General features: G+C 38.5%; 3 protein-coding genes across 3 annotated transcripts; all 3 read left to right on the forward strand.

Moving 5' to 3' along the window:
- LOC125204066 (berberine bridge enzyme-like 18) lies at positions 1–1835 on the forward strand. Its single transcript, XM_048102610.1, has one exon. It carries the CDS (start codon positions 7–9, stop codon positions 1600–1602), a length of 1596 nt encoding a protein of 531 aa, XP_047958567.1. The 5' UTR covers positions 1–6; the 3' UTR covers positions 1603–1835.
- Positions 1836–6317: 4482 nt separating this feature from the next.
- Positions 6318–8078, forward strand: LOC125204270 (berberine bridge enzyme-like 18). Its single transcript, XM_048102871.1, has one exon. It carries the CDS (start codon positions 6318–6320, stop codon positions 7911–7913), a length of 1596 nt encoding a protein of 531 aa, XP_047958828.1. The 3' UTR covers positions 7914–8078.
- Positions 8079–13196: 5118 nt separating this feature from the next.
- LOC125208132 (berberine bridge enzyme-like 18) lies at positions 13197–14921 on the forward strand. Its single transcript, XM_048107698.1, has one exon. It carries the CDS (start codon positions 13197–13199, stop codon positions 14832–14834), a length of 1638 nt encoding a protein of 545 aa, XP_047963655.1. The 3' UTR covers positions 14835–14921.
- Positions 14922–16759: the final 1838 nt, after the last annotated feature.

Genomic DNA, 16759 nt, shown 5'->3' on the forward strand with positions numbered 1-16759 from the left:
TAAGAAATGAAGTCTCCTCATCTCATTACACTCCTTCCATTAGTTCTAGCAAACATTTTACTCATCGCTACTTCATCATCTTCTTCTTCACCCAATCAAAACTACGACGATTTCCTCGAATGCCTAACCGATCAATTCCAACGCTCAAACTCCGCCACCGACATAATCTACACCCCTCAAAACGCCACATACGCTTCCCTCTTACTAGCGCAAAATCTCCGCCCCGCCGCCACCGCGCCGGAGAGGCCGGAGCTCATCATCACGCCGCGCCAAGAATCCGAAATCCAAGCAGCAATCCACTGCTCCAAGAAGCTCAACCTTCCCATTAGAGCCAAAAGCGGCGGCCATGACTTCGAAGGCCTCTCCTACACTTCCCAAACCCCCTTCGTCGTCGTCGACATGCGCAACTTCCGGTCAGTCACCATCTCCGGCGACGGCAAAACCGCGTGGGTACAAACCGGCGCCACCATCGGCCAGCTCTACCACACGCTCGCCCTCCGAAGCCGGACTCTCGCCTTTCCGGCGGGGGTCTGCCCCACCGTCGGCATCGGCGGCCACTTCAGTGGCGGCGGGTTCGGCATGATGTCCCGGAAATTTGCCCTCGCCGCGGACCACATTGTCGACGCAAGAATAGTCAACGCGGACGGCAAGATCGTTGACCGGTCAAACATGGGTGAGGATCTGTTCTGGGCTATCAGAGGCGGCGGAGGTACCAGCTTCGGGATTGTTCTGGAATTTAAGGTGACGTTGGTAACCGTCCCAGAGATTGTGACGGTTTTCAACGTCACCAGACGCTTGGAGGATAATGCGACGGAGCTAGTCCATCGCTGGCAGTTCGTCGCTGACAAAATCGACGACGAACTGCTAATCAGGATTTTCCTGCATCCCGACATCTCCCCGACGACCGGAAATAGAACGGTCGCCGCTTCCTTCACCGCCTTGTTTCTAGGCCGGGCTCGGGATCTTCTGCATATAATGCAGAGGGAATTTCCCGAGCTCGGGTTGACCGAACAAGACTGCCTTGAGATGAGCTGGATTGACTCGGAGCTCTTTTTCTCAGAGCTCTGGGATCAGCCCCTTGATGTTTTACTAGACAGAGTTCCACGTGGCTCCACGTATTTCAAAGGGAAGTCGGATTACGTCAGCACTCCGTTCCCGTTAGAAGCGCTGAGAGGGATATGGAGATTCATTATCGAAGAAGATGGTTCAGAACTCCAGTTTAGCCCCTATGGCGGGGCATTCAACGCTTTCTCCGAGGCGGAAACCCCGTTTCCGCATCGGAGGGGTAACATTTTTATGATTGAATATATTGTGGGATGGGCCAATCTTAACCAATCAGAGGCCCATCTTGATTGGTTAAGGAGATTGTATGATTACATGGAGAGTTATGTGACAAAGTCTCCTAGGGCTGCCTACGTCAACTACAGAGATCTTGATATTGGGAGGAATAATATCGAGGGTGAGACGAGCTACGAACAAGCTAGTGTTTGGGGGCTTCGATATTTCAACAATAACTTTCGGAGATTGGTTCGTGTAAAGACCGAAGTTGATCCGAGCAACTTCTTCAGAAACGAACAAAGTATTCCACCTATGTCGTCTTAAATAAAAACCAAAAGACATCTCAGTCAAACATATACTATAATATATCGACTGATATTCGTAATTAATGAATAAGAATGCTGCATGTATTATGATTATAGGGATTTAGGATTTTATGTGTGTATTATGGCATAGTGAGTTTTAGTTTGGATTGTATTTTGTAATCATGTTCTTTGTATTTTATGTACTATACGATGGTTAGTAATGAATAATGCAGCATCTATTTTGTGTGTTAATATGAGTTATTTTCAAGCATGGTAGAGTCAATACAAATTTTGATAATGTTTATTCATAATCTTTAATTTTGGTGAAAAAAATTATTCTTACCCAACAAGTACATATTAATAATTTGATGTAGAGTACTAAAGGACGTTTGTGGTCTTAAATATATGACGATTTCACGATTTTGATCAAGAACATTATCTTTTGAATTATTTCATCTCAAACAAATGAAAACGGTTCGAATTTGGTCCATTTTGAGCGGTGCCGTAAAAAAATTGACATTCTAACGCCAATTTACCCTAAACCCTAAACGCCAATTTAACAATTTTAACTCAACATTATTGTCTTTGTGCATCAACCATGACCATCAGCTGAAAATGGCGGCCTAGGGCAACCACCTTCTCCAATTAGTTCTGTCCTGCCGGAAAATCACAGTGCAAGTGACGTGCAGCAGCTCGAAATCTATAGTAGCCATGACCTCATCGAGCGTGGAAGAATTCATCAAATCTTACCGAGCAAAATTGAACCGGTTCCTAACTATGTTGATAGAATCATAATCAGAAATCAATTGAATTATAGTATTTGCATTTCGATTTAGCGAAGAATGCACAACTTAGATTGGAAAAAAAAAAAATCCACCATTACCATCCCCCAAATCCGAGGAGGCGTCCGGCAGCGGGACAGGGGAAGTGGATGGTGGAGATCCGCGAGCCGCAGAGGCAAACGCAGGGTTGGCTCCGCACCTTCGCCATTGCGGATGATGGGATGGTGATTGTGGATGAATAAAGACGATATGTTTAGGACTAAAAAGGTAGAATACATTATTGAGATAAAATTGTTAATCCAGTCAAAATTGAGTTAAATGGCATTGATCGTCAAATGTTTTATGGCGTCGCCCAAAATGGACAAAATCTAAACCGTTTTCATTTGTTTGGATGCAATAATTCAAAAGATAGTGTTCTAGACCAAAATCGTAAAATCTTCGTATATGTTTAGGACCACAAATGACTTTTCCTCTTTGATATATATGAATTTATTCAAGTTCATCATCAAATCCCAAATTAAACACTACGATTTTGATGCAAAATACTTTTATCCTATCACCATGAAGGAGGATTTAATTAAGCTTAAGTTGATTATGTAGAATTAATGATTCAGTGTAAAGCCCAAACTTCTTACCTCAAGAAATAAATATCATCGATTGTTTCTTTAACAAGAGTTTTTGGGCTAAGGCCCAAGCTTCTTACCTCTAAAAAGTTAAACTTTCATTTCTCTTAGGTGACTTAGGATATGGCTAATTCAAAAAATAAAATATAATAAGTTCCCGTATTAAAAATATTCTTCAAATATAGGAGATATTAAAAAGTAATAATCATAAAAGTTGTTAGTTGATAGTAAAACATCACTCGACCGCATAACTTGTAACGTTTTTCATGATTTTGGATCATAGTCTTTCAAATTTTCGATTATTATATTAATACTTGACTCAGCCAATGGACCTAACTAATAAAACTGACGAAATTTCTTATAAGATAATTTAAAGAATTATAAACATCTATAATATAGTCTATTAAATCAAACTCGTGACATATTTTATTCTGAAATATGATCCTGTCATTTTTAATATTGGGTATTTTTCAATGATTCCAAGAAACAAGCCTTGAAAATCAACAATTTGCACCTAGATGTAAATTTGGGCAATTTCGTTCATAGAAGTTATCTTTTCATATACGTTCTTGAACTGGACATTTCGCTTAATTCCAAACATAACAAAATAAAGTCTGAAATAAATCCACCTGTAATTAACATATCAAAACTCGAATGCGTTGAACTCAATTAGAATACAAATTCTTAGATTTTGACAAGTAACAATACAACATTATTAATTTAATAATGTGATTCAGAAAGGTGCATGAAAGTTACTTATTAATGGTGCGTTCCCTTTAACAGAAAATAACAAAATAAAAATTGGTAAACTTTGAAATAGTTACAAACAAAGTCGTTGACTATTGATAATAATAAGACGGTCTACTTCATACAAGAGAGAAACATACTAACAATTAAAGTTAGACTAATTTTGTGGATGAACCCAGATAGAAAACCAAAACTATTGATTATGGGTAGATGCAATTTTTCACTATCTTGAGGATATAGGCTTTCATCGTAGAAAAAAAAGGTGTGAGAAAATCTTTCCATCTAGTATTTTTTAAGTGATCTAAATAAAGGAAGAATAAAGTATGAAATAAAAAAAAAAGAAAAATGAAGAGAGAATAGAGCAAGAGAGAATAAAGTAAGTGACAAGAAATATGTTGACTTTATTAAAAATAAAAATGACTCCACTATTATAGAACGTACGAAAATGATAAAACAACTCAAATATTATTGAACAGTGAAGTACTTAAAATATGAATTTCACTTAATGCAAAATGCTTTGGGGAGTGGGGACATATACTTAATTAATGAAATGAGGTTCTAGAATAATTAATGGAAATTGAAGGAAAAGTATTTTCAAATTTCAATGGCATGTAGGAATGCAAGGAAAACAAGATAAGCAAAATCAATAATCTGATGGCTTAAATAACGAACTTATATTTGTCAAAGACGTGAATGGAAAACTTTACCGGTAGTCAATTTGAAAACCGCTACTGCAAACTTGCACGTTTTATTCATATTTATTTACAAATATTTATTCATTGCAACATTTAACAAGTATTCTGATTAGGGGTGGCAAATCGTGCGTGTCGGGTCGTTATCGTGTCGACACGATAACGACACGAACACGATAACAACAAACACGAACACGACCCGTTAAGAAAACCTCAAACACGAACACGAACACGACCCGCTACCCTCAGACACGAACACGACACGAACCCATTAACGACACGAACCGTTTCGGATCAACACGACACGAACACGACACGAACCCATTAATGACACGAAAATAAGTATTGAAAAATGAAAATAATAAGAATAATAATATTAAAATATTATGTGTTAATAAGAATAATAATATTAATATGTGTTAATAAGAATAATAATATTAAAATATTATGTGTTAACGGATAACACGAACACGACACGAACACGCATTGTTAACGGATAACATGAACCCGACACGAACACGACACGAAATTTTCGTGTCCTTAATGGGTCGACCCAATAAGGACACGAACACGATAAGCTCTGACCCAAACCCATTAATTTCGTGCCGATTTGTGTCGTGTTATCATGTCGTGTCAAAAATTGACAGCCCTAATTCTGATTTTAGTTGAGGTATAACAAAAACTTATATAAATGTCAAAACTTTTACTATTCATTTTTGAAGTATTTTCATAGTATGATATGTGCATATGAACTTAAAAAGTGGGTAAATCAAGAAAGATGCGAGAAAAAGTAAGTAAAATATTAGAGAGAAATATAATATTTTTAGAATTAAGACTATTTTTTTTGGACAATTCAAATGGCAAAATTGGACTATTTTTTGTAGACGGATGGAATATAATTTTTTTGTATTGCATGATTATGTTTCTGAACTTTGAAGGATATATTTCCTCTGTTCGATCATAAGTAATCAACTTTTCATTTTGAATTTTCTCACCAAATAATCAATCTTCTTTTTTAGCTAAAACCTCATGGAATTTATATTCTAGTTTCAGTTTTCCTTTGACATATCAACGTGCCATAAATTATATACTACTATTATTTTTTTATTTCAATTGATCTTGTTATAGTTGAAGTTGTTCGCAGTGAGACATGTGGAAATTTTCCCCCACGTTGGGGGATCCACATAAACTTCGGTATCATTTTTCTTTCTATTTTGGCTATCTTAGATTGATCGTTCATTATTTTTGTGTACATTTCAATACGTGCAAATTAACCACGTTGTTAGGTTTCCATGGTCAACTTTACTTAATTACTAGTACTACTCTATTTTATTTAGAGGCTAGGTAAATGTATATTCTACCCACAGCATTTATATATATTCTTCAACGACGCATTATTGATTGGCTGGAGCAATATCTGTAGATTAGTATCTCCGAAAAATCTGATTGACAACTCAACTTGGATAATTTATTCAACTCTGAACTCATTTTTCTGTATTTGGGAGTATAAAATACGTAGCAACTAATTAGAGAGAGACTAGTCCACTCTTCTTATCTTAAATAAACTAGTGCTCCTACTACAATTACTTCCTCATCTCATATCAAATAAAATCTCATTTTGATTCCAAATCCATTTTAAAAATTATGAGAAAATAATTTTGAAAAAGTCATGAAATGTGAATTCCACTACGTAACTAAATTAAATTAGTGCAATACATACGCATAACTTATTTAACCAATATAGTAAAAGTCAAAATGAGTCTTTATTTTGGAGACAGATAGAGCAATATGAACACGAGTTTGGACACGCAACATACATTTCCACATCTAAATCCCCAGGCATTTCTATAAATAGAAGACCAACCAACAAACAAAACTAACAAACACATAATGGCGTCTCTTCACACTCTCACATTTCTCTTCTTAATTGCCACAAACCTCCATCTCTTCGGAGCTTCCTCATCCAACAACCATGGGTACGACGATTTCCTTGAATGCCTGACCGATCAATTCCAACGCTCAAACTCACCTACCGACACAATCTACAGCCCTCAAAACGCAACCTACGCCACTCTCCTACTCTCACAAAATCTCCGCCCGGCCTCCGCCCTCCCGCGGCGGCCGGACCTCATCGTCACCCCACACCGCGTGTCGGAAATCCAAGCCTCCATCCACTGCTCCCGTGTTCTCAACCTCCAGATCAGAGTCAAGAGCGGCGGCCACGACTACGAAGGCCTCTCCTACGCCTCCGCGTCGGCCCCCTTCGTCATCGTCGACATGAGAAACTTCAGATCGGTTTCCATCGACGAGAAGGCGAAAACCGCGCGTGTGGAGGTCGGCGCAACCCTCGGCCAGCTCTACTACACCATCTCCCGGACAAGCAAAACCCTCGCTTTCCCCGCCGGCGTCTGCCCCACCGTCGGAGTCGGCGGCCACTTCAGCGGCGGCGGCTACGGCATGATCTCACGGAAACACTCCATCGCCGCCGACCACATAATCGACGCTACCCTCATCAACGCAAACGGCCAAATCCTAAACAAAAAAAGCATGGGAGAGGATTTGTTCTGGGCAATCAGAGGCGGCGGAGGTACCAGCTTCGGGATCGTGTTAGATTTCACGGTGACGCTAGTCACCGTGCCAGAAACCGTCACGGTCTTCAACGTGACACGAACGCTGGAGGAAAACGCGACGGAGCTAGTCGATAAATGGCAACACATCGCCGACAAGGTCGACGAGAATCTCCTCCTCAGACTCTTCCTAAACCCTACCAACTCTCCGGCCACCGGAAACCTAACAGTCGCCGCCTCATTCACGTCGCTGTACCTCGGTGGGGCCCGCGACCTTCTCCCTATAATGGCAGAGCAGTTTCCCGAGCTCGGATTGACCGAAGCTGATTGCATGGAGATGAGTTGGGTGGAATCCCTTCTTTTCTTTGCTAACGTAGACAACCAACCCCTAGACGTATTGTTGGACCGGACGCCGGCGAGCGGGTTCGGATCCTCGTATTTCAAAGGGAAATCGGACTACGTGAGTACTCCGATCCCCGTCACCGGTCTTAGGGAGATATGGAACTTCCTTCTACAAGAAGAAGGTTCTAGCCTGCAGTTCAGTCCGTACGGGGGAGTTCTGAACACCTACTCTGATGAGGAAACTCCGTTTCCTCATCGGAGAGGGAATATATTCATGATCCATTATGGGGTGGGGTGGTTAAACCTCAATGAATCGGAAGCGAGTATTGGTTGGATTAGGGGGCTCTACGGCTACATGGCACGCCACGTCACCAAGAATCCACGAGCAGCTTACTTCAACTACAGGGATCTTGATATTGGGAGAAACAATGCAGGGAATACAAGTTACGATCAAGCTAGTGTTTGGGGGCTCAGATATTTTAAGAATAATTTTAGGAGATTAGTTCGTGTGAAGACGAAAGTTGACCCCTCGAACTTTTTCAGAAACGAGCAGAGTATTCCGGTGTTGGGATCGTAGTTCGTTGCTATATTTAAACTAATGGTGAATAAAAATGTTGTGAATTTGATTAATGTTTGTATTAGGGAAATAAAGCAATGTACTTGCTTCTATTATATATACATGTATTTGGACGTGCCATATTACCCTACTTTATAAAGTACTATGATTGTTGATTTGTGACCACACGCTTGCTAAGTACTCATCCCTCCGTCCCACTTTATTCGAGTCGTATTCTTTTTCTGACCATCTCACTTTTATGAGTCATTTCTTCTTTTTAAGAAATATCTACACATCCAAAAAAATTTGCATCTACTAGCTAGAGGGACGGGGGATAATGCTTATGGAATTAATCAGAATTTTACTAAGTCTATGATGTCACACGATCAAATATTATTGTTTTTTAAATACTATTCTTATATTCGTTTGGTAGCTTTGAAAATACTCTGCCGACCTGGTAAAAGAACACTCGGGTTTCACACTCCCAGCTATTACTATCGTTGTAGGTAGTGTAACTCAATCATGTCGGAGATCCACTGCAAGCGCCGCTGCTTGTTCCTCCAGATGGTGAGGATGGAGCCGAGGAGGGGGTCTGGGGCGGTGGAGTGGTGGCTAGGGTTTTTGAGGAGGAAGATAACGAGGAGAGGTAAAAGGAGGGAGATGGAGAAGAAGATGAAGAAGCCATTGACTGCTTGTTTTAAGAGGGTTAATTTAGTCATCTTTTTATTGTTTTCATGGTTTCACTAATTTAACCAAACAACACTACTTGGGCTAAACTTTTTTTTTGACTGAACCAAATAATATACACATCTGTTGTCCATGTATGGAGGAAAGCCCACTATCTACTAATCCTTGATAATTAGTATATAAGCTATCATCCGCTCCTTAGAAAACATTTTATTTTTAATGGAATAGAGAGTATTTTAATTCGACTAATCATCGGCTTGAAATCATTGAAGAATATTCTTATTTTTTAAAAAAATTGAAAAATTCTCTCTTTTTGTACAAAATTAAGAAGATATCTTTCGTACATCATCTTCGGTTCTATTTAGCAAATCTATCTTAATATTTCATTAAAGAAAATAATCTCTCGATAGAAAATAACAAAAATATTGGTTAAATTCGAAATAGATAGAAAAAAATTCACTAAAGTATTGATAATTATAATAATAAGATGATCGATTTACCTCATACGAGAGATAAACTTGCCAAACATTGAAGTTGACTAATTTGTGGATGAACCAAAAGTAAAACCAAAACTATTGATTATGGGCGATGCAATCTATTTTTCAGTATCTAGAGAATATATTTGTTTTCACCCTCGAAAAAATGGTGTGATAAAATCTTCCCATCCTTATTTTAGTTATTAAATGAAGCCGTGTCCTAGATGATTGAACTTAAACATTAACCACCTTACTACTATCCCAATATACGTACATTATTTCCGTAATTTCTTATCTAAATAGTTATGTTCCATACTTCAATTGATACCACGAGCAATCGAGCATTGCATTGCGATAGAAGTTGACGATATGCTTAATATTTTAGCAGTCATTATTACAATTTACATGTAGATTTCCTAAATAATGACAAAGTAGTACTTATATTTAATTTAGATTTAGATAATGTGAATTTCACTTTATGCATGTAGAATGCTTTGGGGACATATATGTGCTTTTATTACAAGCTTGAAGAGAAATGAGGGGGGATCCCTGCTGTGTTAAAAATCAGAGCAGGGGATGTTGTGGTTTAAACGAAGGCAATTACAAATGAAACGCAGCATAGAGGTAAGAGAGAGAAATGGAGGGCCGGAAGAATATAACACACATACTCCTCCTAATATTTTTTTTTCACTTTTTCTATCCATTTCTTTATTTAATTAAAATGCAGACGGCCAATTTAACTTTATTTCATTAAGTAGCTATTAAAATTTTATGGAAGACTTTTTTACTCCTAGTATTTTGTTTTACAAGATTATATTATACAAATGTATTTTGTTTTACAATTGGGGAAAAAAAGGCGAGTCCGTCGCCTTGGCGGCCTCCACACTCCGGCCCAATATCATGTGAGAGGGTTAAATCAGAGTACGCTGTAGCCTGTTAAGGAGGAGGCCTTGACCCACTAACTGCCAGAAGCCCATCTCCCAAGGCCTCACACTTGTGCCTAAAAAATAGAAGCAACTACACGATAGCAGTGTGATTTGAAACCAGACTCATTGGAGCAAGATCTGCCCCTCCGTTGCCAACTGCGCTATGCCCCTGCGGGAAAAACAATTGTACGAGTCTGGGTTCAAACAATTGTATTTTGTTTTACAATCATAATATACAAATGCCACTTTTACACACCTATTAAAAAATATTAAGTACTATTACTCACTCAAGAACTAATTATTAATAGACATATTATAAGCAATACTCCCATTCAATAACATTTGTGTAATTATTAATTAATTTTCTAGGCCATACTCATTTTTCACAAGCTATAAAAAACAGCGAGCAATTTTTTTTATTTTGCAATTTTTTTATTCAAATATATGTACTATGAAATTCTATTAACTTTATCAATTAAAAAATTTATAAATTCTGATCATGATATAATAAATTAGAAATTTCCACTTTATTAGAGAAAAATATTTATTAAATTAAAAAAAGTTAATTTTAAGGAACAAACTTATACGAAAAGTATTTTATATTTTTAATGGAGGGAGGGAGGATTACCATTGAAATTTTTATTCTTTACTTATTCAAAGCTCATCATTTTTTTTAGAAGATATAAAAATAATTTATTACGTAGGTGTTCGGTTCGTAAGATTGTATTCCGCGATTAAATAAGTAGTGTATTTAGTTCATGAGATTCAATCTCACAATTTAATTTTAAATGGATAATAATAAGATAATTAGTTAAAACTAATTCCGTTCAACTAAAATAATCTTACAATTCAATTCTAAATTATATCTTAATATTATTTTTTAAATAGATATGTAAAAGTGGTATTAGTCATAAAACAAAATACTAAGAGTAAAAAAGTCTTCCTTAAAATTTTAATAGCTACTCAATGAAAAAAGTTAAATTGGCCATCCGCATTTTAATTAAATAAAGACATGGGTAAAAAAAGTGAACAAAAGAATTAGAAGGAGTATGTGTATTATATTATTCCGGCCCATCATTTCTCTCTCTTACCCCTATACTGCGTTTTATTTGTAATTGTATGCCGTTTAAGCCACAACATCCCCTGTTGTGATTTTTAACACAGTAGGGGATCCTCCCCTATAAATGAGTTTCTAAAATAATTAATGTAAATTAAGTTGAAGGAAAATTATTTTCAATGGCATGTAATCTAAGTGACCAAATAACGAACTTATAATTTGTCAATAACCTAATATGGAAAACTTTACTAATAGCTAGTATAGACAATTTGAAAATTGCTATTGGAAACTTGCACGTTTAATTTACTAGTATCACGCCCGTGCGATGCACGACTAAATTTAGTCGTTTATGTTCATTATATTATATCAATTTTTGGGAATTTTCTACTTGCATGATTGCCTGCCTGATTGGTCCGGGCTGGGTGCATTAGGGGAGGCGTGAATTATCTTAGATTTATAGTACATTAGTTTCCGCCCACACGAATTCAATACGTGCAAATTATCCGCATTGTTAGGTTTCCATGGTAACTTTACTTTAATACTAGAACTACTCTATTTTATACAGAAGCGATTTACATATTCTATCCTCCGTTCCCAATTAATTAACATCAATTTCTTTTTTCTTCTGTCACTATTAATTAACTAGGGGTGGGTAGGTAAGGTATACCTTACCGAAACCACCATACCGTAAATATGGTATGCGAAAAAGTTATACCTTTACCTTACCAAAGTTTTCGGAATACCTTATTTTCGGTATATTCGGTATGACGAATTTCCATACCGATACCATACCTCATTTTCGGTATACCGTACCGAAATTTGATATACCTTACTTTTGCGGTATACTTGACTTTCAACATCAATTAAAATAGAAAATTAGAGTATTTAGAATATTATTTATATTTTATAATTTTAAAAATAAATTAAATATAATTTATTCATAATTATATTTATATTTCACAATAGATTTTATAATTTAAAAATATATAAAATATTTTATATATAATTGTGTTTATATTTTTGTGGTATCTACCTTAGTTTACGGTATATACCGAATTTCGGTATGCAGCGGTATACCGCGGCGTTTGAAAATTCATACCGTTACCTTACCGGAATCTTTCGGTAAGGTATCATACCGTACCGAAAGTCACGGTATACCGAAAATTCGGTATTTTCGATATTTTTCGGTACGATAAGGCCGGTATTTCGATATTTTTCCCCAGCCCTATAATTAACACCCTTACTTTCTACTCTTAATAATAGACCCTACATTCCATTCACATTTTATTATAAAGTTAATATAGAAATAGGATCCACATTTCACTAATTTTTTCAACCAATTTTTCTCTACGTTTCTTAAAACTCGTGCCAAGTTAAACAATTTCAATTAATGAGGGTCGGAGGGAACATTCTTCAACAACGCATTATTGATTGGCTGGGGCAATATCTATAAATTATCTCCGAAAAATCTGATTGGCAACTCAACTAGAGATAATTTATTCAACTCTCATATCACTTTTCTGTATTTAGTACTCTCTCCGTCACACGTGAATAGAGTCATTTTTCTATTTTAGAAAGTTACAAAATAATTGAGTCATTTCTATTTTTGGTAAAAAGTAACTTTCTCTTTTACTTTATTCTCTCCTTATCTCTCTTACTTAACTCACTTTTACTTTATTCACCTTTCATTTAACACATTATTTTTAAACTCGGCGCTAAAGAAAATGCGGCCGTAAACAAGATAAATTCCAATCTTCTTATCCCAAAATAATAGGAGTAGTACCACTAGTACTTACTTATTCCACCAATTTGAAAATAGACAAGTCCAATCTTCTATCCTAAATAATAGGAGAAGTACCATACTTCCTCGTCTCATCTATAAAATAAAATCTCATTTTGATTCCAAGTCCATTTTTAAAAAGTACTCCTACTGTGAGAAAATATTTTTGAAAAAGTCATGAAAGGTACATTCCAGTTGTTCATAATAAAATGTAAGAAAAATATATTAGTAAAATATAATTCTCCGTATGCAACTTTATTTCTACATGCAGTTAAAGCAATATGAACACGAGTTTGGACATGAGCGTACATTTCTACATCTAAATCCCAAGATCTTTCTATAAATAGAAGACCAACAAAAAAACTAACTTCAACAAAAATGGCCTCTCTTCATACTCTCACATACCTCATCTTAATTTCCACAAACCTCCATCTCTTCGGAGCTTCCTCTTCCAACAACCATGGCTATCACGATTTCGTCGAATGCCTAATCGATCAATTCCAACGCTTAAACTCTGCTACCGACACAATATACACCCCTCAAAACGCAACCTACGCCACTCTCCTACTTTCACAAAATCTCCGCCAGGCCTCAGCCCTTCCGCGGAGGCCCGACCTCATCGTCACCCCATTCCACGTGTCAGAAATCCAAGCCTCCATCCACTGCTCCCACATCCTCGGCCTCCAGATCAGAGTCAAGAGCGGCGGCCACGACTACGAAGGCCTCTCCTACGCCTCCGCGTCGGCCCCCTTTGTGATCATCGACATGAGAAACTTCCGATCGGTTTCAATCGACGAGAAGGCGAAGACCGCGCGCGTGGAGGTCGGCGCAACCCTCGGCCAGCTCTACTACACGATCTCCCGGACAAGCAAAACCCTCGCTTTCCCCGCCGGCGTCTGCCCCACCGTCGGAGTCGGCGGCCACTTCAGCGGCGGAGGCTACAGCATGATCTCACGGAAACACTCTATCGCCGCCGATCATATCGTCGACGCTACCCTCATCAACGCAGATGGCCAAATCCTAAACAAAAAAAGCATGGGAGAGGATTTGTTCTGGGCAATCAGAGGCGGCGGAGGGACCAGCTTCGGGATCGTGTTAGATTTCACGGTGACGCTAGTCACCGTGCCGGAAACCGTCACGGTCTTCAACGTGACACGAACGCTGGAGGAAAACGCGACGGAGCTAGTCGATAAATGGCAACACATCGCCGATAAAGTCGACGAGAATCTCCTCCTCAGACTCTTCCTAAACCCTACCAACTCTCCGGCCACCAGAAACCTAACAGTCGCCGCCTCATTCACGTCGCTATACCTCGGTGGGGCCCGTGACCTTCTTCCTATAATGGAAGAGCAGTTTCCGGAGCTCGGATTGACCAAAGATGATTGCAAGGAGATGAGTTGGGTGGAATCTCTTCTCTTCTTTGCTAATGTAGACGACCAGCCCTTAGACGTATTGTTGGACCGGACGCCGGCGGGTGGGTTCGGATCCTCGTATTTCAAAGGGAAATCGGACTACGTGAGCGCTCCGATCCCCGTCACCGGTCTTAGGGAGATATGGAACTTCCTTCTACAAGAAGAAGGTTCTAGCCTGCAGTTCAGTCCGTACGGGGGAGTTCTGAACACCTACTCTGACGAGGAAACTCCGTTTCCTCATCGGAGAGGGAATATATTCATGATCCATTATGCAGTGGTGTGGTTAAACCTCAATGAATCGGAAGCGGGTATTCGTTGGATTAGGGGGCTCTATGGCTACATGGCACGCCACGTCACCCAGAATCCGCGGGCCGCTTACTTCAACTATAGGGATCTTGATATCGGAAGAAACAACGAAGCTGGGAATACAAGCTACGATCAAGCTAGTGTTTGGGGGCTTAAATATTTTAAGAATAATTTTAGGAGATTGGTTCGTGTGAAGACGAAAGTTGACCCCTTGAACTTTTTCAGAGACGAGCAAAGTATTCCAGTGTTGGGATCGTCCAAAAAAAAATTGCATCTACTAGAGGGACGGAGGGAATAGTGCTTATGGAATTAAGTAGAATTTTACTAAGTCTGTATGATGTCACACGATCAAATATTAGTGTTTTTGTACACAATTAAGAAGATACTATCATTCATACAATCATCTCGGGTTCTATTTCGCAAATCTATGTTAATATTTCATTAAAGAAAATAATCTCTCGATAGAAAATAACAAAAAAATTGGTTAAATGTGAAATAGATAGAAAAAAAAATCAGTGAAGTATTAATAATAATAATAATAATAATAATAATAATAATAATAATAATAATAATAATAATAATAATAATGGGTGTGGTGAGCCGTTCTCATTCATTCATCTTCACTCTATCTCTCTCTCTACTCTTCGACTCAGAGCTTTTCTCTCTTCTCTTCCTTCTTCTCCGATGATCTTCCGGCCATCTCTTGGTGATCTTCCATGGTTCTTTGAGTGGTAGATCTTTTGTGAGTGCTGGTGTGAAGCAATCTCTTCGATTGCTTGTTACTGGAGTGGAACTAGGGTTTGTGAGAACTTGAAGGCCGTGTGTGGAGATTTGTTCGGTGGAACTGGATCTAGTGTGAGGGGTTTCATTAGTGGAGGTTTTGGTGGTCTGAGGGTTAACTCTATCAAATCCATTGGTGCTCCCTTGGATCTAGTTCTGGAAGAATAGATCAGTGTTGTTGTGACGGGTTCTGAGCCAAGATTCTTTGATCTCTTGTTTTACTCTCTGTTCTTAGTTGAGTTCTAGTGTTCAGATCCGAGAGGATCTTTCTTAGTGTTACTAACTTGGTTCTTGAGTGTGCAGGTGCAAGCGAGTACGAGTGGAGCTGGGTTGACAGCTTCAAGACCTTGTAATAGTTAGAACTAGATTCGTTGTAATCTTAGTTTGTATTACTTGTGTAAATCAGCCGCGTGGGTGAGAGCTTGGCTGAGCTCTCTTGTACAAGAACAAAGAGGTCTCGGTAATTAGTAAATCTAGACTAATCTGATCCCTACAGTGGTATCAGAGCCAGGGGGGATTAGTCTAGCACGCCGAGTCGCTTAAGGAGGTGGGCAAGTGGAATCATCCTTCGAGAGGGGATTCACTCTGGTAAATTGGCTATATCCTTCTTGTTTAAGTTTACTGTTTAGTGCCAAATATAGGCTTGGGCTTTTGTTTCTGGTAGACAGTCTCTGGCAAGGACTTAGGACTTCTGTGCTTTCTTTTCTCTGTGTTGCTTCCGCTGGTTCTTGTGCTCTGGATCTGTGATCTCAAGTTACTTGACCACCAAGCATCTTGTACTGCCCAAGTGACCCCCTGCGCCCTCTAGTAGTGAGTGATTGCGAGCTGGGATAGCCTTGGCCAGTCTTGCTCGTGACAGTCAAGGATTTGAGTCCCTTTCTGTTGTGTGAAAGCTCTTGGTCTGTTCTTGTGTTGCTGGTGTATGTCTCTGTGCTTTCAGGTGTGTAAGGCTGTGTGTTTCTGTCTTGCTTCCTGTGTTCTTGCAAATTTTTCTTGCTAAAATGGTTCAACCTGTTGGTTTGGTTCCTTATAATGGTAATAATGATTTTGCTATTTGGAAACAGAAAATGAAATGTGTTTTGATTCAACAAAAAGTGTTCAAAGTTGTTGATGGTACTTTACCTGAGGATACTGCTCAGGATAAAATTGATGAGATGAATGATCTGGCTAGGGCTTCCATTGTGTTAAATCTATCTGATTCTGTGATTAGAAAAGTTGATCATGAGGAATCTGCTGCTGAAATGTGGAAATTACTTGATACTCTGTATACTGAAACCTCTATGTCTTCCAGAATGTATTTGCTTGAAAAACTGTTCAAATTTAAGCTTGATCTTGCTAAAGATATTGATGACAATGTGGATAGGTTTCAGAAGTTAGTTCAGGACATTAAGAGGTCAGGTGATAAAACAATAGATGAATACACAAGCATAGCCCTGATGAATG

This window comes from Salvia hispanica, chromosome 2 (genome assembly GCF_023119035.1).
Source record: "Salvia hispanica cultivar TCC Black 2014 chromosome 2, UniMelb_Shisp_WGS_1.0, whole genome shotgun sequence".
Lineage (NCBI taxonomy): Eukaryota > Viridiplantae > Streptophyta > Magnoliopsida > Lamiales > Lamiaceae > Salvia > Salvia hispanica.

Excerpts from the sequence above, each read along its gene's own strand:
- LOC125208132 (XM_048107698.1), top strand. The coding sequence starts at position 13,197 with ATGGCCTCTCTTCATACTCTCACATACCTCATCTTAATTTCCACAAAC.
- LOC125204066 (XM_048102610.1), top strand. The coding sequence starts at position 7 with ATGAAGTCTCCTCATCTCATTACACTCCTTCCATTAGTTCTAGCAAAC.
- LOC125204270 (XM_048102871.1), top strand. The coding sequence starts at position 6,318 with ATGGCGTCTCTTCACACTCTCACATTTCTCTTCTTAATTGCCACAAAC.